General features: G+C 40.1%; 1 protein-coding gene across 1 annotated transcript in view; it reads left to right on the forward strand.

Annotated features, from left to right (window-relative positions):
* LOC310992854 (uncharacterized protein) overlaps nt 1-22,138 on the forward strand; it is a gene marked incomplete at both ends in the record, with an annotated part of 104,985 nt that overhangs the window by 67,524 nt on the left and 15,323 nt on the right. The window contains 11 exons of the mRNA XM_083981081.1: nt 10,519-10,624; nt 10,716-10,819; nt 10,913-11,191; nt 11,278-11,371; nt 11,547-11,614; nt 11,737-11,982; nt 12,074-12,109; nt 12,208-12,309; nt 12,391-12,453; nt 12,607-12,666; nt 12,797-12,974. Coding sequence (XP_083837207.1) covers nt 10,519-10,624; nt 10,716-10,819; nt 10,913-11,191; nt 11,278-11,371; nt 11,547-11,614; nt 11,737-11,982; nt 12,074-12,109; nt 12,208-12,309; nt 12,391-12,453; nt 12,607-12,666; nt 12,797-12,974 — 1,336 coding nt within the window. The remainder of the gene's footprint in view (nt 1-10,518; nt 10,625-10,715; nt 10,820-10,912; nt 11,192-11,277; nt 11,372-11,546; nt 11,615-11,736; nt 11,983-12,073; nt 12,110-12,207; nt 12,310-12,390; nt 12,454-12,606; nt 12,667-12,796; nt 12,975-22,138) is intronic.

Raw genomic sequence — 22,138 nt, forward strand, 5'->3', positions numbered from 1 at the left:
GGGTTTAGGGCGTGGCTTCAAGAGGATTTTTTGTGTGTCTCCCCATGTTCTATAACCCCACCAAATTTCATGCACGTAGGTGCAACGATGTGGCGGGGCTCATCAATTCAAAATTTGTAGGGGGCGCTGTTGCGCCATTTTTTCCCGGATACTTTAATCATTGGCAAAATATCAAATTTTTCGCCAGACGTGATGCGTCTGCCAAATTTGGTGAGTTTTTGAATATGTTTAGGGGTCCAAATCTGCGATCGAAGTCGCGTAATAATAATAATTAAAGCCGCAAGCGGCTATGACGGGCCCTCGCTCCACGCCACTCGGCGTCCCGCTCCCACGCCCCTTGGTCCCCGCTACCCCCGGGGCGCTGTTTGACCTCACTGTCTGCAAGCAGATGTGGGCAGGTCAGTTAAGGGGTGGTCTCCCATTAATCACGAGAAGTTTGAATTAAATCGGAGAAAGCATGAAGTAGTTATGACAATGTGATGGTTCATCCAACAGGGGGAGTTAACATGATGTGCGCAGGTGCGCTGAGGTTTGTTCCCTCATCACACATGTGAATTTTAGAGCAAATGGGACAATGTATGCTGGAGTTATGACAAGTTTATGTTTTGTCCACCAGGGGGAAGTAATGGGAGGTGGGCTGTTGTGTCCACATTTGGCCCCTCATCACAGATGTTAATATTTGAGTGAATCAGACAGTGTCAATGTGAAATATGCAATTTCCTGTGTGTACAAGTAGGCTAAAGAAATACAACAGAGGAATTACAGAACGATGACAATTATGTTCTGAATGAAATGGTTCAAGGGGAATAGGCTAATATCTATTTTAGAGCCACAAGTCAATATGTTATTCAGTTATAAGTTTCCTATGTGCGTTAGAGGCGAAATGTGAACGTAGAAAATTTATCAAACAGTTGGTCTGTTTTGGCAACAGAGTTTGTTTGCACAGGAGGTGTTTTTTGCTTTCATTATTATCATGCCAGCTATATACATGATCTCATTCTGTTGGTACAGGTCATTTAGTGTTCACAGTGTGGTTCACCATATCCACTTTGTTGTGAGTGTGTGAGCCAAAAAGTAACTTTATGTCTGTTCAGTACAAGATGTGTATCATAGACATCTATTTGAACTACATTTTTTAACCCCTCCCCATGTACAAAAAAAGAAGAAAAAAAAGAAAGACAGTGCAAAATGATTTTCCCTTCAAAGTTATAGCTGTGAGTCTTTTTCAGCAACATGTTTTGTTATCCTGGGTGAAATGGTTCTTCTATCCTGCAAGTAGTCAATACATTCAGCAAAAAATGTGGCAATTTTAAAGAGAAAGTTGCAAAGCTGTAATACATATGGTTGATCTGTGTTGAATGTATTTTTGATTATTTTAGTTTTGCCCTTTAGATAGATGTTGTATTACCACCATCAGACCTATTGTCTTGTGTTATTAGTTGAGAAAATGAGGCATTTTGATGTTTTATCAGCATCATCCTTGCTGGGGCTTGAACCCGCACCCTCTAGTACCAAGACCCATCTCCTACCTAAGTGAGCTAATTTTCTTGAATGGAGACCTTGTGTGGCTTCTGAAATAGACGTAGGGAGTCAGCAGCCAGGCAGCAGTTGTCAAAATTCAGAAACAGAAAAGAAAAACTTCAAATATTATCCCTGGAAATTATATATTTATGTTGTTATGAATATTAAAGGGTGAATATGTAGAATATCTATTGGAAGCTATATTTAAAAAAAAAAAAAAAACATTAACGGGGCGTTTTGAGGCGTACAGAATGAAAGTATTGCTTTTACATAAAAAAAAAAAAATCAGTTTGAATTAAAAGGTGAATTGAATATTTATTAAAAGCAATATTTTTTCAAAAATAATACACCCATGGGGCATTTTGAGGGGTACAGAATGAAAGTATTGCTTTTCCATAAAAAAAAATTGTTTAGTCTGATTTAATATTTTAAATTTTTTGGACGGGCTCGACAATGACTTTCTTTCTGTAACGGTTCCTATTATACTAGAAATTCTACATGACGGTACAACTGTGGATTACTACTACGGTGCCAGTTTCTGCTACATAGCGGCCGCCTCTCCTCTCCTCTCGGCTTCTCACTGCATGCTAGTCCCTTTTAAACAAAACCCACATGCACCCACTGCAACCTAACTACACAGCTGCTGAATGATTGGCTGTTTCCCTGTTACTGGTGATGTCCGGGGATATGACATGACGACAGGAGACAGCTCCGCTTCTATAGAAATTCGCTTCTAAACAAACAACGAGCTAAAGTTCTGTCTCGCCCAGATGTGCACGGCTTACAGTCACAAACACGAGACAACACACTCACCACGGCAGAAGCACCGGGCGCGAGCGGCGGTTCTGTTGCGTCGTCGTCGTCAGTGGCACTTAATTAATTTAGCTCTGTTTATTTTCTCATTGGCTAATATCAGGCTATATGCTTTGTGTACTGGCTGAGGAATAAAGAGTTAAAGGATGTCCAAGTATAAAGCACCTAGAAAATGCATAAAAAATATAGTTTTCACAGGGAATCAGTTCCTGTTCATTGTATTTTGTCCTGGTTTATTATGTTGGAGAATAAGCATTATTGTCAAATAGGATAAAAACAAATCCACTGTCTTTAAAAAAAATCTAAGTTGATTATTTATATTTGTTAAACATAAATTAATGTGCAAGAGACTGAATGGTTATTTATTTTCAACCATAACAATTCTAACTTTTTATTTCTTATTTAAAAATATATGTTTCAGTCTAATTCATACTTTACCAGTATTATGTTTATCATGCACCAAACAACATTATAATTAATTAAAAAGTATTTATAACTTGTAATAATAATAATAAAAGGTTGCAGTATCTTGATATTACCCAGAACCGTGATACTTTGTCTGGTATAGTACCATGGTTATTTATTTTGGTATCGTGACAACTATACATCACAATAAGCATGTATTCCATCAATTTTCTGTATCACTTCCTAAAATTGTCATATGGTGTGCTGTGAAAGCTATGTTATATAAAATGAACATGGGGTACTTTTTTTCTTTTCTAAGTGACTTCATCATACATTGTAATCATGACTGATTTGATATTTAACATTTCCTTGGGAAAATTCACTATATTTTGGATTATTTTTCAAAATCATCATGCAAAGGAGGACATTGCTCCTCGATCTTTCAAGATATTTTAGAATAATTCTTTTAAACTTGTAATAACTCTAATGCAACGCTTGAGACTCTTGCTAGTTCATTTTTCTTAGTGTTCTACGGATATTTTCACAATTTATCACTACATATTTTCTAAATGTTGTGTAGTTTAAAGTTATATTGTGAACATTTTGATTGAAGTTCCTTTTAAAAACCGGGTTGTTTTGACTACTGGTCACATTCAATGTTGTAATAGTTCTACAATGATAAAACAAGCTGTAAATTAAATATAGTTCATATTTGCCATAATAACTACGTATGTTTATGTTATAGATAGGCGCCTACTGTAATAAACTCACAACAAAAATATTCAAAGCATTTTATGTAGTTGTATGAGATAAAGTCAATACAATATATATATATATTATATTATTATTATTATATTATTATATATATTATATTATAGTATATATAAAATGGAGATATACTGCCTTGGGCCACTGTCATCTCCAAACTCAACCAAAACTGAAAGTTCTTTAGTTCTGCTTTAATGTGGTTGAACCCAAAAATAAAAGTAGAGGTTTTTGGGGGATCACCAAAAACGGTTGTAATTCTGCAATAGTGGGTCTTACAGAGTTAAATGTTAACATTTTTTAAAAAAGAAAAAGAAAAACAAGGCAGTGAAAACACAAGGTACACACTGAGTTCTGATATCTGGTCTACATTCAAACAACAATGCATCCAAGGCGGCAATACTAGCAACAGTAACTGGGGGTGGGGCTTTGGTGGGCTTGGTGGGGGGCGGGGCTTAGCCAGCTATTTGTTTCCTCCCACTGCGCTGTGATTGGTTGGGAGAGTTCACCCCCATTTCTATTTAATCCTGAGTTCACTGCTCCTTTGGTCTGTTTTGACCAAACTGTGAAGTTCGTAGTAGGTTTCTACTGGGAATCGCAGAGCGAGATAAACAGTCTTCGAGGCATTTTGCTGAGAGAAATCCCTTCCAAGGCTTTTTGCTGAGATAATCTTCAACTTCACTCATCACCGGACTAATTTTGATTTTGTTCATCTTTGAGTCAAGGAACTACCACTCATTACAGTAAGTCAAGCGTTTTCTTGTACCATGAACAATTTCTCATTGTTTGTTGTGCTTTTGATAACATATTGGCGTTTTTGTGTGTATATAAACTAAGTGTGTGGTTATGGGCTATTGCTGCCTGTTTCAAGATAGCATACTGCTTTGTTAGGCTAGTGGCTAGGTAGCATTTGGTGTAGTTAGCTGTTAGCGTGCGCAGGCAGCAGTGAGACTGGTGTTTGTTTCTAAGCTGAGAGCTGAGGAGTGAAACTGTGGAATATTCAGAATGTGAAGCAGTAGTGTGTATTTAAAGGGGTAGTTCACCTAAAATTCAAATTTCACTCATTATCTACTGACGCTCATGTTGACTAAGGGTTGGGAGAAGTTTCAGAGTCCTTAGTCAGAGAAGGCACGGAGGACTCTGAAACTTCTCCCAGCCCTTAGGTTGAGTAGATAATGAGTGAAATTTGAATTTTGGTGAACTATATCTTTAAAGTAATTCAAATTGTGTGTCGTGGAAGCTGCGGTGGCCTCTGACCTTAGTGCATTGTGGTTGGATTTTGTGGTAAATGAACAGCTTCTTTTAAATGTGCTTCCTTTTAAGTGGTTCAAATGTTAAAGTGTTGAGGGTTTAATGGTAATAGTTGGCTTTGCTTTGGGTTTGATTTGTACTGCTTTTTTAAAGAGGTCAAAACTGGCATATAAAGGCTTAACTTTTATTTGGATGATGTATTTATTCTCAGCCTAATGAGTTTGCTTGTTGGTTACTTGGCGTGAGGCTACATTTTCTTTATTCTCTTGGCTTCCTTTGCTGTGTGACTAAACTGGAGAGTGAGTAGTTGGTTTTGTGGTAAATTAACAGCTATTTTTAAATCTCTTTTGTTTTAACTGCTGTAAACTTTTAAGAGTTGTTAGTTTGTGTTGGGGCTCAGTGGAGTTCACATGGCAGTCAAGTGGTCCGTTCACACATTTCACTGGTCAGACAATACTGTATGCCTGACCTACTTTTGACTCATTATCATCTTAATAGCATTTAGCATCCATCTTACCACACCTTAAATTCATGAATGCTTTAAAAGCAAGAAGAGCATCCCCCACAATTGATTTGCCTTTGAATTGATATGAGCATTGTCTTACCAATACAGACTAAGACAAAGGGCAGACTTGGACAAACAGTATTCATTTACTTTCCTTTTACTTACTTACTCTGCCACAGAAGCTACTACTTTACATTAACCATCATGTCTTATTGAAATACAAAAATACGTTCTGTCTGTTAACTACAAAATTAGCATTAGGAACTTGAAGAGCAACATTTTTCCCTCTATTTTCATGAAAGGATTGTAATTTGTAATTCATGTCGTGATTAAAATAATACTAATAATAATTTGGCCACATTTTCTGGTCCAGCCAGCTGGTTGAAAGTGGTTTTATCTAGATATCTGAAGACCCAATGACTGAGAGAAAGACAGTTTCGTGGTTCAATACTATTTTGAGGATAATAAATGAGCCAATTTCAGTCTTTACAACTAAACACATAACTTTAATTTATTTTTACAACATTAAAACACAGCTTAAATACAAACAATTTATAAAATGAATGCATTGGCAGATGCAATATCACTAATATTTAAATTTGCGTATTTAAGTATCTGAATTATGAAGCTGATTGATTAAGTGAAGTCTAACTTAGGCAGGGAAATGGTTCACAAGTCAAAAGGACGAGAATATCCATTGAAGTGGGCTTAAAAGGACCATCAGTGAATTACTGCTTAAAAATCTGAATATTTTTATTCTACACACATGACATTTAAAAACAACTACATGACATGAATCTATATATGCCGCACTAACATAAAGAGAAAAGTCATAATTGATCATGTATTTAAGTAATGAACTATTCTCATTTACATCTGCCCTAAATGGTGTGAGTCCCAAGTGGGATTATATGGTATGTGGGCTTAATACAACATTTTCAATTACTTGTAACAATTTCTAACCACCTTCAACACTCTCAATATTTCTCCTTCTCACAGAATGCAGGACTTTCTAAAAAATAAATGAATACTGTTTGTCCAAGTCTGCCCTTTGTCTTAGTCTGTATTGGTAAGACAATGTTCATATCAATTCAAAGGCAAATCAATTGTGGGGGATGCTCTTCTTGCTTAGGGAAGATGTAAATGAGAATAGTTCATTACTTAAATACATGATCAATTAATACTTTTCATGTTATGTTAGTGCAGTATATATAGATTCATGTCATGTAGTTGTTTTTAAATGTTGTGTGTAGAATAAAATTATTCAGATTTTTAGCAGTAATTCACTGATGTTCCTTTTAAGCACACTGGCTATGTTTCAATGGAGATTCTCGTCCTTTTGACTTTTTAACCATTTCCCTACCCAAGTTAGACTTCACTTAATCAATCAGCTTCATAATTCAGATACTTAAATACCCAAATTTAAATATTAGTGATATTGCAGCGGCCAATGCATTCATTTTATGAATTGTTTGTAATTAAGCTGTGTTTTTATGTTTTAAAAATAAATTAAAGTTACAGTATGTGTTTAGTTGTAAAGACTGAAATTGACTCATTTATTATCCTCAAAATAGTATTGAACCACGAAACTGTCTTTCACTCAGTCATTGGATCTTCAGATATCTAGATAAAAAACACTTTCAACCAGCTGGCTGGACCAGAAAATGTGGCAAAATTATTATTCGTATTATTATTATTTTTATCATGACAAGAATTACAAATTATAATCCTTTCATGAAAATAGTGGGGAAAATATTGATCTTTAAGTTCCTAATGCTAATCTTGTAGTTAACAGACAGAATGTATTTTTGTATTTCAACAAGGCATGATGGTTAATGTGAACATCAGTGTTAGTAGCTTTTGTGGCAGAGTAAGTAAGTAGGAAAGGGGCAGGTCACTCCCTTTGATGGTGTGTTTTATAGCAATCTATATTCACATTAAGTGTTTGTCGAATCTGTGTGGCTTTGGCGGGCAAAAAACTTTATTGGAGTTGTGTGTGCTGCTGGTAATGTCAAATAATTTCTGAATGTTTGGTAGCAACAGTAACTGGGGGCGTGGCTTGGTGGGGGGCGGGGGTTAGCCAGCTATTTGTTTCCTCCCACTGCGCTGTGATTGGTTGGGAAGAGTTCACTCCCATTCCTATTTAATCCTGCGCTCACTGCTCCTTTGGTCTGTTTTGACCAAACTGTGAGTCGCTTAGTAGGTTTCTACTGTGAGTCGCAGAGCGAGATAAACAGTCTTCGAGGCATTTTGCTGAGAGAAATCCCTTCCAAGGCTTTTTGCTGAGATAATCTTCAACTTCACTCATCACAGGACTAATTTTGATTTTGTTCATCTTTGAGTCAAGGAACTACCACTCATTACAGTAAGTCAAGCGTTTTCTTGTACCATGAGCAGTTTCTCATTGTTTGTTGTGCTTTTGATAACATATTGGCGTTTTTGTGTGTATATAAACTGTTTCAAGATAGCATTCTGCTTTGTTATGTTAGTGGCTAGGTAGGAGTTGGTGTAGTTAGCTGTTAGCATGCTCAGGCAGCAGTGAGACTGGTGTTTGTTTCTGAGCTGAGGAGTGAAACTGTGGAATATTCAGTATGGGAAGCAATAGTGTGTATTTAAAGGGGTAGTAAAAAAAAATTCAAATTTCACTCAATATCTACTGACCCTCATGTTGACTAAGGGTTAGGAGAAGTTTCAGAGTCCTCAGTCAGAGAAGGCACGGAGGACTCTGAAACTTCTCCCATCCCTTAGGGTGAGTAGATAATGAGTGAAATTTGAATTTGGGTGATCTATTTCTTTAAAGTAATTCAAATTGTGTGTCGTGGTAGCTGCGGTGGTCTCTGACCTTAGTGCATTGTGGTTGGATTTTGTGGTAAATCAACAGGTTCTTTCAAATGTGCTTCCTTTTAAGTGGTTCAAATGTTAAAGTGTTGAGGGTTTAATGGTAATAGTTGGCTTTGCTTTGAGCTTGATTTGTACTACTTTTTTAAAAGAGGTCAAAACTGGCATATAAAGGCTTAACTTTTATTTGGATGATTTATTTATTCTCAGCCTAATGAGTTTGCTTGTTGATTACTTGGCGTTAGGCCACATTTTCTTTATTCTCTTGGCTTCCTTTGCTGTGTGACTAAACTGGAGAGTGAGTAGTTGGTTTTGTGGTAAATCAACAGCTATTTTTAAATCTCCTTTGTTTTAACTCCTGTAAAGTTTTGAGTGTTGTTAGTTTGTGTTGGGGCCCAGTGGTCATTGTCCATCCATGTCCACATCACTCTCTTTGTTTTGGACGATGGCTATTACAGCCTGCAGACTGTATTGAGGATATAAAGGCTTAACTTTTATTTGGATGATTTATTTATTCTCAGCCTAATGAGTTTGCTTGTTGGTTACTTGGCGTGAGGCTACATTTTCTTTATTCTCTTGGCTTCCTTTGCTGTGTGACTAAACTGGAGAGTGAGTAGTTGGTTTTGTGGTAAATTAACAGCTATTTTTAAATCTCTTTTGTTTTAACTGCTGTAAACTTTTAAGAGTTGTTAGTTTGTGTTGGGGCTCAGTGGAGTTCACATGGCAGTCAAGTGGTCCGTTCACACATTTCACGGGTCAGACAATACTGTATGCCTGACCTACTTTTGACTCATTATCATCTTAATAGCATTTAGCATCCATCTTACCACACCTTAAATTCATGAATGCTTTAAAAGCAAGAAGAGCATCCCCCACAATTGATTTGCCTTTGAATTGATATGAGCATTGTCTTACCAATACAGACTAAGACAAAGGGCAGACTTGGACAAACAGTATTCATTTATTTTTTAGAAAGTCCTGCATTCTGTGAGAAGGAGAAATATTGAGAGTGTTGAAGGTGGTTAGAAATTGTTACAAGTAATTGAAAATGTTGTATTAAGCCCACATACCATATAATCCCACTTGGGACTCACACCATTTAGGGCAGATGTAAGTGAGAATAGTTCATTACTTAAATACATGATCAATTAATACTTTTCTCTTTATGTTAGTGCGGCATATATAGATTCATGTCATGTAGTTGTTTTTAAATGTCATGTGTGTAGAATAAAAATATTCAGATTTTTAAGCAGTAATTCACTGATGGTCCTTTTAAGCCCACTTCAATGGATATTCTCGTCCTTTTGACTTGTGAACCATTTCCCTGCCTAAGTTAGACTTCACTTAATCAATCAGCTTCATAATTCAGATACTTAAATACCCAAATTTAAATATTAGTGATATTGCATCTGCCAATGCATTCATTTTATGAATTGTTTGTATTTAAGCTGTGTTTTAATGTTGTAAAAATAAATTAAAGTTATGTGTTTAGTTGTAAAGACTGAAATTGGCTCATTTATTATCCTCAAAATAGTATTGAACCAGGAAACTGTCTTTCTCTCAGTCATTGGGTCTTCAGATATCTAGATAAAACCACTTTCAACCAGCTGGCTGGACCAGAAAATGTGGCCAAATTATTTTTAGTATTATTTTAATCACGACATGAATTACAAATTACAATCCTTTCATGAAAATAGTGGGAAAAATGTTGCTCTTCAAGTTCCTAATGCTAATTTTGTAGTTAACAGACAGAACGTATTTTTGTATTTCAATAAGACATGATGGTTAATGTAAAGTAGTAGCTTCTGTGGCAGAGTAAGTAAGTAAAAGGAAAGGGGCTTGTCACTCTCTTTGATGGTGTGTTTTAAAGCAACCTATAACATTAAGTGTGTTGTTGAATCTGTGTGGCCTTGGCAGGCAAAAAACTTTATTAGAGTTGTGTGTGCTGCTGTTAATGGCAAATCATCCCTAAACGTTGGGTAGTTGGTTTGTTTGTTTGGCGGTTTTTTTTGCTCTGCTATTTACAATATATGTAAGTACTGGTAACCTTTTTGGTTCCGCTTTTTCCCTGTTTTGTTTGTTTGTATTTTACCTTTAGTTTTGTTGGTTGGTTTGCTCGTTTGTTTGTTAGTTGCTGTCTGATGTCTTATTGTGAGTTTGTTTGTTTTTCATATTGTAAGAACGCTGGGTAGCCACATTCTTTTGTGCTATTCATCCTCTGTTTGAATGAGAAAGTGTTTTTTGTGTTAAATGAACAGCTATGTATCCTTCTGTTTGTTGTAAGTGGTGTAATGTTTGAATATGCTGCTTGTTTTTAATAGTGTTTGGCAGGTTAGAGTTGTGTGTGGTACTAGCAATGTCAAGTCATTTCTGTATTCATGTCTTTATCTAGATATGTAATTTGTTCTTTCTATTTGTAGATGCCCCGTGGCAAGTCCTACCGTCGTGCCGAGGCTGCTAGGTTCCGGCAGCAGTCTCGGCGGCAGGATGCGACTTTCCTGCCAGCCTGCCCCGCCTTCAGTGCCAGTAAGTATTCTTCCATATATTTCCCTAAACCATTCTCTGTATATGTTTCTGTATGCATGAGCTGAAATGTTGTACGTATTTTCATCAACAGTCCCCGGCACTGGCTGGCGCCGGAAGTCTCTGCAGTGGCCCCTTTCTCCGCGCACCGGGAAGCAGCTGAAGGTGGCCATTCCTGCAAAAGTCCCCGATAAGAAGGTATGTACTATTCAGAAATCATGATGAATGCTGATAATAAGTGTCATTGTGAGTGTACATCCTTTAAGACGTGTTTTTTTCCTTTTCTCCCAGCTTGTTCTTTTTGTCGGGGCATCCCATCTACGCCCCATCGTGGATGGATTCGTGCCAATGGAAGCGGACGGCTACACCTTCGGTTTCCTGTCTGTGCCGGGGGCGTGCGCGGACCTGCTCAGGAAGGAGGTAAATCATGTTGTCCACACTTGTCCTCATATCCCTGATGCTGTTTGTGTTCTTGCCCCCAGCAACAACCTGAACCAGACCCCGGACCGAGCAGCTGCAGCGTTTGACCGGTACCTGCGCGCTGTCATGGAAGCCTGGCGGACTGCAGAGGTAGGTCATTGATGTATTTGTTGAACATGAAATTATATGTACTGTGACTATCGATTTGTAACTGACCGTTATGACATTTTGTGTAGGTTTTCGTCGTGGACCATGTCCCTCGTCTGTCTGTGGAGGGGTTTGTCCAGGAGTCCCACAGACAGAACTTCCAGCGCATCGCAGGACAGCACCGTATGTTTGAAAATATCAATGCATGGGTTTAGGCACTTATGATTTATCAGAAGTATCTATTTCAGCTATAATTGAGGCAATGCTCCTTTATTGTTTGTGTTATGAAAGTTGACCGTGGACTGTGCGTTGAGTTTTTCAGTAATCCGTGGGTTTTCCTTGTTTTTGTTGTCTTTAGGTTTGCGGTTCTACTGCCACGCGGAACGCTTCCCACCGAGGCAACGGCAGCTCTGGGCTGTCGATGGTGTAAGTGAAAATTGTACTTTGAATCTCAGAAATGCTTATTTAGACAACACAGTATGATTGACAGTAAATGTCATCTTGTTCAACATTACTGTATTGTAATCTTTATTTGTTCCTCTTCATAGACGCACCTCAGTGACGACGCGGGGATGCCTATCCTCGTGGAGTCGCTGGTGGCTGCCACCAAGCAGCACCTGGAGCGGCCCGCGCCTCCGCCACCTCCGCCACCCGTCGTCTTTCCGGTGTCCCCCAGGCCCAGGCCCATTCCCACGTGGACCGGTCGGGAGGTCGCGCCGGAGGAGGTCCCAGCCCCACCTCCACCCACCCCTCCCAGGGACGAGGACGCCTGGACGACCGTGCCAGGCAGGAAGGTAAGAAGACGAACTTTGTCTACATATGGTCATGAACTGAGAAATGAAGGTTTTTCTGTATCCTAATGTCTTTTCTGTTTTGTCGTTGTAGCGCCGTTGCTCTCGGGAGAGGAGGGTTCCTCGAGTGGTATGTTATCATTTCATTTAACTGTGATCTTGACAGTGACATTCTATTCCGTAACAAAACGATAAGTGTGACAAAAAATCTTTATGTCTTTCATACAGCGTCTTCTTCCCCTGAACCCTTTCTGGCTGCCGCCTGGGATGTTGCCTGACACGGACGACGCTGGTCCTTCGGCCGAGGACGCTGTTTCCACGGGCGAGCAGGTATTTATAGAACAAGAAACTTCTAATAGTTCAGATATTCTTTTTGTCCACTGTTTTGACACTTTGTTTCTGTCACTTTAGCCGCCGCCTGTGGGACCTCGTACTCGACCTGTCCCCAAGAAGCCCAGATGTGCTAGGAAGAAGGTATGTTGTGTTTAAATCCTGAAGGAGATGTGTTCATGTATTATTGTGATGGACAGAAAGTCATTGTGAATGATGTATAACTGCAAAATCTGGATCAGATTTACTTGAATATGTAGATTTAATGGGATGACTTTCCTTTCTTATTCTTTCTAGGTCGTGACCTCAACTCCCACGTTGACTGTCCGTCCTGAAGCCCAGGCCGTGGACCAGAAGGCAAGTAGAGTTATTGAATGGTCTTTGTAATTGTGTTTGTTGTTGTGGCAAATTTAACACCATCTTTATTATAGCCAGCATGACTCTCTCTTCCACAGGTATTAATGTTTTCATGTTTCTTCTTTTGCAGGTGGAGGCGACACCCGACCCTGTGTCGACCTGTGATGTGCCGGGGACCACTCCTCCTCCCATTGTGGCTACACATCCTGTTGCTGTCCCTCCCATCCCTGTGTCTGTCCAGCCTGCTGCCCTGGATGTGACGGTGGACCGGCCGTCAAATACTGGGGGCACACCAGGAGCAACTCAAGGTCAGAGTATTCCCACTTGCAGGTGTTTGTCGATGGGGGGAGTGTCTTCAGTGGCAGGGAAATCTTTGCTTACTGCATCGGCTGGTCTTGATGTTCATGCTTACGTGTCATGCAGTGTTGTCGCGGCAGTTAGACATAGCATCGCTCCGGTTTGTACGTGGCGTGAAGCAGATATTGATGTTGTTCGTGTCGAGGGGAAACGATTGGCAACTTGGTTTGGGTGGGGAAGGAATGAGTTTCATTTGTTTGGTCAGAAGTGGAGGGTGGATTTGGGGGAGACAGATTATAGGAGCTTTGGGGATGGGACTGAGTTGAAGGAGGAGCTGAGCGAGCATTTGTCCAGGGATGGGATGTGTGTGTTGAGGCTCCACAGAGCAGCGGTGTTGATCATCCAGCACATGGGCTCCTTTGTTGTGGTGGATTGTGGGGTACGCAACGCTGCGGGGTTGCTGTCTGATCCAGGTCGAGCCAGGGTCATATTTAACACGACCTTGGGTGATCTGGTGGATGACATCACTGCTCTGAGCGAGTCTTTGTCTTCAGCGTTTTTTGCTGTCAGTCGCATCTTGGTGGAGCAGTGTGGTGATGAGGGAGAGAGCAGAAATGTTTCTGTGGTTATTGAACCAGTTGTGGCAACTCAGTCTGAGGGAGAGAGCGGCATTGTGGAGGAGTGTGTTGATGAGGGACAGAGCATTTCTGTGGAGCAGTGTGTTGATGAACCAGCGATTGATCCCATTGTTACAAGTCAGTCCCAAGGTCGCGCTTCTGTTAGAGGAAGTTTCCATCAAGGCGACCAGAGTAAGTTTGCATATCACGGTCGTCAGTGTATGGCCATTGGTTTGGTTGCTTTATTGAGACACTCCAAAGACAGCGTCTTTGAGTGGCAGTCTGACACACTGGACGAGGTAGTGCTCGCAGGTGATAAACTGTACACATCCATGTGGGAAGGCAATCAGATCGCACATCCATCTGGATTCCCTGCTGTTACAGAGTTGCCTAAGCAGTATGGTTTTGTTGATTTTGAGTATGATGTGAAACCTGTATATGGATTTGGGGCCTCCCCTCCAAGTGTGCGTATTTCACCTGAGCACATCTCTCTGTTTGACGGTCTCTGTCAGAGGTGTACACAAGACAAGCCCTGCTTGGTTACAATGGGTGGGGCTACATGTGCTGTCATTTGTAGTAAAGATGGTGAGTATGCTGTGGTTGACTCCCACGCTCGCGATGAGTATGGGATGGTTGATGGTGAAGGACAGAGTGTTGTAGTCTATTTTAGTTGTGTACAGCATCTGTTTGAGCACTTTAGCAAATTTGCAGGTAGTCAGACATTTCCCAAGGAGTTTGAGATCTGTGGTGTTCAAGTGAAACCCTCAACTGTGTCCTTGAGTGCTGGTGCAGCTGCTGAGTGTGTAGAAGAACAGGTAACCACTCCTGGTCCTGCTCCTGTCATTCCAGTAGTGAGTGCTGGTGCAGCTGTTGAGTGTGTAGAGGAACAGGTTACTGTGATACCAGTGGTCCGTGCAGCCACTAACAAACGCGAGAAACGTAAATGCACACAGACAGCTGTTGCCTGTGGAGAGGGACAGGTTACCCCTCTTGTCACACCAGTGGTCCGTGCAGCCACTAACCTACGTGTAAAGCGTAAATGCACACAGACAAATGACACTTCCAAGAAAGCAAAGAGTTTTGATAATGATGTCAATTCAGATGTTGTGTTTGTTGGGGATGTATCATGTAAAAACTTAGAATTTCGTCCCCTTTCTAAAGATGTTGCTTTTGCTCTGTGTAAGCAGGTTAATGTAGAGTCAGAAAGAGTAGATGCCACATCTTCTGCTGTTGGTCCCTTGGGGATTCCTTGTAGGACAGAGAAGATTGTGGGTGATGGAAACTGTTTCTTTAGAGCTGTTTGCCAGGCCATTAGTGGTACACAGAAGCACCATAGGAAGATTAGACTTGCAGCAGTGAAACATCTAGAAAGCAATCATTTGTCATATCAGAGTCTTTTGAGAAGTGAGTATCCCTCAATATCAGAATACATCAAGATTTCAAGGATGCATTATGTTGGCAGTTGGGCCACTGAGTTAGAGATTCAAGCCACAGCTGATTATTTAGGTGTTAGTGTTTTCACCTATTATAATGATCGCTGGCTTGAATATAGCTGTCAAAATAGTAAGTTGTCAAATGAAGCTGTGTATTTACATAATGTCAATGCTAACCATTATGAAACAGTTGTCTGTGTTCAGCAACCTGAAAAACGAAGCTGTTATGGTTATTGTAAAGTTACCACTCCAGTTTCTGTAGGCTATAGCTTTAGAAGTCGTACTGTTTCTTCTGTGGATAACAAGCATTGTGTTGATCATAAGAAATCGGATTACCTTAAAAAGAAACATAACTTGAAATCTAAAATAGACTATCAACAAAATATTTTGCGTTGCGGAAGTGTAAAAGAAGCTAGAAAACAAAGATATCAACTGGAAACAAAGCATAAAGAGCAGAAAAAGCATTTGAGCATCAGCAAATATAAATACAATGTTGTACACAAAATGTGGCTAAAGGCCCTTAGTGTAAATAAATACAAAGATAATCTTGTACATAAGATACGTATGAAGATGTTAAGTGTCCAGAAATATAAAAAAGACATTGCACATCAAACACGTTTGAAGATGTTAAGTGTCCAGAAATATAAAAAAGACATTCCACATCAAATGCGATTGAAGAGGCTCAGTGTTGATAAGTATAAGCATAATACTTTACATAGAAGTAGAGTCCAAAAAATGAATAAAATTAAATATCAACTTGATGAATCTCACAGGAAAAAAGTAAAGGTTTCAATCCTCTCAAGATATCACAAAAATCCTGAGCATAAAAAGCGTGTTGTAGCAGGTGTTAGAAGTAAAAGGCAAGAGAAGAAAGAGAAGATGAAACAGTTTGACTTAGTTATGCATCAGTTCTTAGAGGAAGTGCATGAAGGGCCAGAATGTATATGTGCCGTGTGTTTCCGGTTGTTGTTTAGGCACCAGGTTCTGAATTGTAAAAGAGATGATTATAACAAAACACAGACAGTAGCCTCAATAGCCAAAAACTGCATAAGTGAGGAGTATTTGCATAAGTGTAATGAGTTTTGTCTTGTGCCATGTCAGGTGTTGGACACTGCTCGGGTTAAATTGTGGATTTGTTACACCTGTCACTATAAGATTAACAGAGGTGAGATGCCAGCTGAGTGTTGGTCTAACAATCTAACAGTTCAGGCCGTCCCTCCTGAGTTGGCCTGTTTGAATAGTTTAGAGCAACATTTGGTAGCTTTACATATTCCATTTATGAAGATGCTAGCGTTGCCTAAAGGCGGTCAAAACGGAGTACATGGTCCAGTGACCTGTGTTCCAGCCAACATTGTACAGACCAGTAACCTGTTGCCCCATTCCAATATGGAGGGGTCTTTGTTGGCAGTGAAGTTAAAGCGTAAGTTAACCTATAAAGGTCACTATGAGTATCAGTTTGTTGATACTCTCCGCATTAGACAGGCCTTGCAGTATTTAAAACAGACCAATAGCCTTTATAAGGACATTGTTTTTAATGAGGCGTGGTTAAATGAGTTTTGTCAGGAACAGGAAGCTGAAGTTCCTTTAGCATCACAGACTGTTGACAGTGCTGATGCCAACAATGCTGCAGCATCACAGACTGTTGACAGTGCTAATGCTGACGTTCCTTTAGCATCACAGACTGTTGACAGTGTTGTTGGTAATGTTCCTGCAGCATCACAGACTGTAAACAGACCTGATGCTAATGATGCTGCTGCTGCAGCAGAGGAGGAGGAGCTTCTTCACGATAGACAGTCACATGGCATGTTTCAGGACACCTGTCTAATGCCTGTTGATATTGGTCAGGAGGTTCTTGACCAATATTTTGATGATATTTTGAATGTAGCACCAGCAGAAGGTAACAATCCTGTGAAGCTGCTTTCTGATATTACTAATGAAGCAAAGTGTTTCCCAGTGTTGTTTCCAAGGGCCAGAAACACTTACCACGAGCATCGCCAGTATCGTTTGACTTTGTCACGATACTTTAATAATCGCATTTTACATGCAGATGGCAGGTTTGCAAATAATCTTGAGTACATATTTTTTGCTCAGTATATGTCAGAGGTTGAACAGGTTGTGTCAAATGTGTCAATTGCATTACGTAAAAGTAAAGGGGGTGAGAGGTCGTATAAGGTGTCAGATATTCTGAATAATGAGGAGAATTTCAAGAAGATGCTGGAGTATGATGATGGTTATCGTTTTCTTCGACCTATTAGAGGCACTCCAGCTTTCTGGCAGGGAGCCCAGCGTGACCTACTGGCCTGTGTCCGTCAGCTGGGCATTCCAACCTGGTTTTGTTCATTTAGTTCTGCAGATATGCGTTGGGGCAATCTGCTCTCTACTATTCTGAAGCAGGAAGGACGAACAGCCACTGTAGAAGATTTAGAGTGGGCTGATAAGTGTGATTTGTTGAGACGCAATCCTGTCACAGCTGCTCGCATGTTTGATTATAGATGGCATTGTTTCCTCAGGAACGTGCTCATGTCACCATGTCAACCGATTGGTAAGATTATAGATTACTTTTACAGGGTGGAGTTTCAGCAGAGAGGTTCTCCTCATGTCCATTGTCTATTCTGGATAGAGAACGCTCCGCTGATAGACAGAAACACTGATGAGGAGGTAGTTCAGTTCATTGACAAATATGTAACATGTGAACTCCCATCATCAGATGAAGAGTTGCTGGACATTGTTACTACTGTTCAGCGACATTCGAAACGACATGCCAAGACATGTAAAAAGAAAAACACTGTGTGTCGTTTCAATTTCCCAAGGCCCGTGTCTACCAGGACATTTATTAGCCGGCGCCCTGATGAAACAGTGCCACCGTGCACTTGTCCTGTAGACCCAGCTCATCCTGGTAGATTGTGTCCATGTCTTACACGTTTAGCTGAACTTAAAAAGAAAAAGAAAGAATGGGCCAACAGGGTTCTGACATCCATTAAGACGGCTTTGTCAGATGAAAACAGAAGTTTTGATAGTGTGCAGCAGCTGTTTCAGACCTTGAACATTACTCAGGAGGCGTTTGAGGAATGTGTAAGAGTGCTTGAACGGCGCACTCAGGTGGTTTTGAAAAGACAGGTTGATGAAACGTGGATTAACCACTACAACAAGTCTTTATTAAAATGTTGGAATGCAAATTTAGATATCCAATTTGTAGTGGACGCGTATGCCTGTGTAGTATACATTATTTCCTATATTTCCAAGGCAGAGCGGGAAATGGGATTAATGTTGGGCAATGCACATAGGGAGGCCTCTAAAGAAGGTAATCGTAGTGCAAAAGATGCTCTTAAGAATTTAGGCAGTGTTTACCTGCACCATAGAGATGTGTCTGCCCAGGAGGCTGTTTACAGGCTTACTAATATGCATCTTAAAGAGTGCTCCAGAAAGGTCATGTTCATTCCCACAGGGGAAAGTACAGTTAGAATGAGTTTGCCTTTAAGTGTGTTAAAACATAAGGCATCATCTGCGTCATCATGTGATCTTAGCGATGAAGACATGTGGATGACCAGTTTAAATGATCGGTACAGGAACAGGCCTAATGATGATGTGTTTAGTGATATGTGTTTGGCTTTGTTTGCGTCTGAGTATCGCGTTCTCACCAAAAATGAGAAATGTAAAGGGGCAATTCAATTAAATGGGAATTTTGGTTCTGTAGCCAAGAGAACTCGGACAAAGCCAGCTGTAGTTCGCTATGCTCGCTTCTCTGAGACCAAGAGTCCAGAGTTGTTCCACCAAAGCATCTTACAGTTGTTCCTGCCACATCGTTCAGATTCCCAGCTTAAACCCACTAACTATGTAACTTTTAAAGATTTTTACGAGAATGGTAATGTCAGGTTTAGTGATGGGGCCAGGCATTGTGTGAGGTCAGTTGTTGATGTAAATAGACGTAGATTTGAGATAGAAGCAGATAAGATAGAGAATGCTCAGAAACAGGTAGATGATCAGGGTGTTTTTGAGGATGCCTGGGCTGAGCTGTGTCCAGAGGCGGAGCTGGAACGGTTAGAGTGCGTGCAGGAACTTCAGGACAATCCACAGCTAGGGGATGACCCGCCAGAAAACATTCCAGATTTAGCTGTTACCAGGCAACAGGTTTCTCATTTAGAGAAGAGGAATGTCATGAGCAGAAGCGAGGGCTTGACATTGATTCGATCACTAAATGAGACACAGTTGTCTGTTTTTTATCAGGTCCGTCAGTGGTGCTTGGATAGGGTCAGAGGGGAAAAGCCAGAGCCTCTTCATGTGTTTATTACAGGTGGTGCTGGGACAGGGAAGAGCCATTTAATCAGAGCTATTCAGTATGAGGCAGGGAGACTTTTGTCTACTGTTAGCCGTCATCCTGATAGCACGTGTGTGTTACTATGTGCTCCAACAGGCATTGCTGCATACAATTTGAATGCAGCAACGATACACACCACATTTAGCATTGGGAGGGATGTGCGCTTGCCGTACAGTCCTTTGGGTGAAGAGAAGCTCAATTCATTGCGAGCTAAGTTAGGTGATCTGCAGATTGTGATTATTGATGAGATTTCCATGGTAGATCACAACCTTCTAGCTTACATCCATGGACGGTTGAGGCAGATAAAACAAACAGGTGACTTTTCACCGTTTGGGAATGTGTGTGTGCTGGCTGTTGGAGACTTTTATCAGCTGCCTCCTGTTAGAGGGAAATCGTTGTATAATGATGATGTGACTGTGAACCTTTGGTCCAGTTTATTTAAGGTTGTGGAGTTGACAACGGTTGTAAGGCAGAAGGAAAAAGCATTTGCAGATATGTTGAACAGGCTCAGAACTCGTCCTAAAGAGACACCATTGGAGGACAAGGATGTTGATATGTTGAAACAGCGTGTAACAGGTGAAGAGAGCTCAGCTTTGCATATATATGCAACAAATAACCAAGTTAACCTGCACAATCATTCCCAGCTGGTTAATGTATGTACTGAGTGGGAAGAGATACATGCCCAGGACTTTGAGAACAGCAAAAAAACCGGCAAGTTGGAATTGATGAGCGGTCATCACAGCAGAGCATCCAACACATGTTTGGATCAGGTGTTAAACTTAGGTGAAGGTGCTCGTGTGATGTTGATAAAAAATGTGGATATCAATGATGGGCTTGTGAATGGGGTATGTGGCACAGTCACTGATATAGTTCATCAGCCTGACAGTAGGTTTCCTCAGGTTGTTTTTGTCAAGTTTGATGATGATAATGTTGGTGCCCAGAGGAGGAAGAACAGTGCACATACCCCACCAGTGGTAGCTGGCTCAACAGGCATCAAGCCTGAAGAGGAAAGAGCCACTGGGAAAGGCGGGATGCGCCGGCAATTTCCATTGAAACTTGCCTGGGCGTGTACTGCACACAAAACACAGGGACTTACTGTTGACAAGGCAGTGGTCTCCCTAGAGAGGATATTTGCTCCAGGACAGGCCTATGTAGCTTTGAGTCGTGTCAGGACTCTCAAAGGGTTGATCATTACAGATTTTGAACAGAAGGTCATTTTCTGTAATGTCAAAATAAAGCATGCACTGCAAAGCATGCCAAAGTTTTTAAGTGACAACATAGCCCGGCCTAACATGGAGTCAAATGCTTTCTCTGTGTTTTTGATGAATGTGCAGGGTTTATCTGGACATGTTGCAGATTTAGCATCATGTACTCAGCACTTGCAGCTTAACTGTATTGCTGTGACAGAAACATGGCTGTCTGCACATTCTTTACTAGAATCAGTCCAGATAGATGGTTTTAGTTTCCACAGTCGTCCCCGAAGTTTGTCGTACACTAGCAATAATCCACTGCTAGTGGATTTCCAGGGGAAGCAACATGGCGGTGTGGGTCTGTACTGTAGGAATAGTTTAGTGTGTGAACTTCAGGTACCAGACGTGGACCTGGAATGTTTGGTTTGTGCCTGTGATGGTGACATAGTGTTAGCTGTGATTTATCGACCGCCATTATATCCTATGCCTTTGTTTAAAGCAAATCTCAGCAAGTTGCTAGAGAAATTGGATTCCTTCAGTAGAACTATTGCCGTTATAGGGGACTTTAATGATAATATTTCCCCATCTTCATCAGAAGATGTGTCACCATCTTCATCTGTTTGTCGTTTTATGGGAGAGAATGGTTTTGTGCAATGTGTGAAAAAACCGACAACAGAGAGAGGCACACTCATTGACCATGTGTACATCAAAACATCAATTTATGATGTACAGGCAGTAGTGTTGCCAATTTATTTTAGTGACCATGAAGGAATTCTCTGTTCTTTCAGCAAGACCTAGTTGAGTAATGTAGTATGAAATGTGTAATGTAGCTATAGTAATATATTTTATATGAATTTGTTAGTTGTTGTAATTTCAAATGTCTAATGTATATAACTATATAATACAGTGATGCTAAAGTATTTAACATACATTGACTTATGAATTATATGAACATGTATTAATCTGTGTTTAGTGTATGTATTTGTGTTTCCTTGCTGGCCCTCTGTGTGTTCTGTGTTCCAGGTGGTTCCAGCCCTTTACTTCAGGCGTCTTCTATATGGACAGCAGTGGCCAAGCCATCTTTTGTATTGTGTTTTCTTTCCAGGTGTACAAATATAGCATATATGGATATGTTTGTGTTGAATTCTGTAGTTGTTGTATATTTAATCTCTGTATATACACTGTGAATGATGATTGTAATGTGTAGTATTTGAGTTATTTAAGTCTGTGTCATATGAATGTATTAAAATGTAGTTTTGAATTTTTGATAGTGATGCTAATATATGAAAATGTATTATAATAGTTGATTGTATGAATATGATCTCTCTCTCTCTCTCTCTCTCTCTCTCTCTCTCTCTCTCTAAAACACACTAGTTTAATTATGCTGGAGGTTTTTTCCTGTTAAAAGGATGTTTTTCCTCCCCACTGTTGCTGAAGTGAGAACTGTTGAGTGTCTCTCTAATAGTTAAAAAATAAAAATTGAATTATAAACACTCAATACCTTCTTCCCTTTTTATGTTAAGTTTGCCATGTATTGTGTGTACTAATGTTTTGTTGCCATAATAAACTACAGCTGCATCTACTCAACTGGGTTCTAATGAGTCTATTATTCAACAGTAA

Source organism: Trachurus trachurus (genome assembly GCF_905171665.1).
Source record: "Trachurus trachurus genome assembly, chromosome: 10".
Lineage (NCBI taxonomy): Eukaryota > Metazoa > Chordata > Actinopteri > Carangiformes > Carangidae > Trachurus > Trachurus trachurus.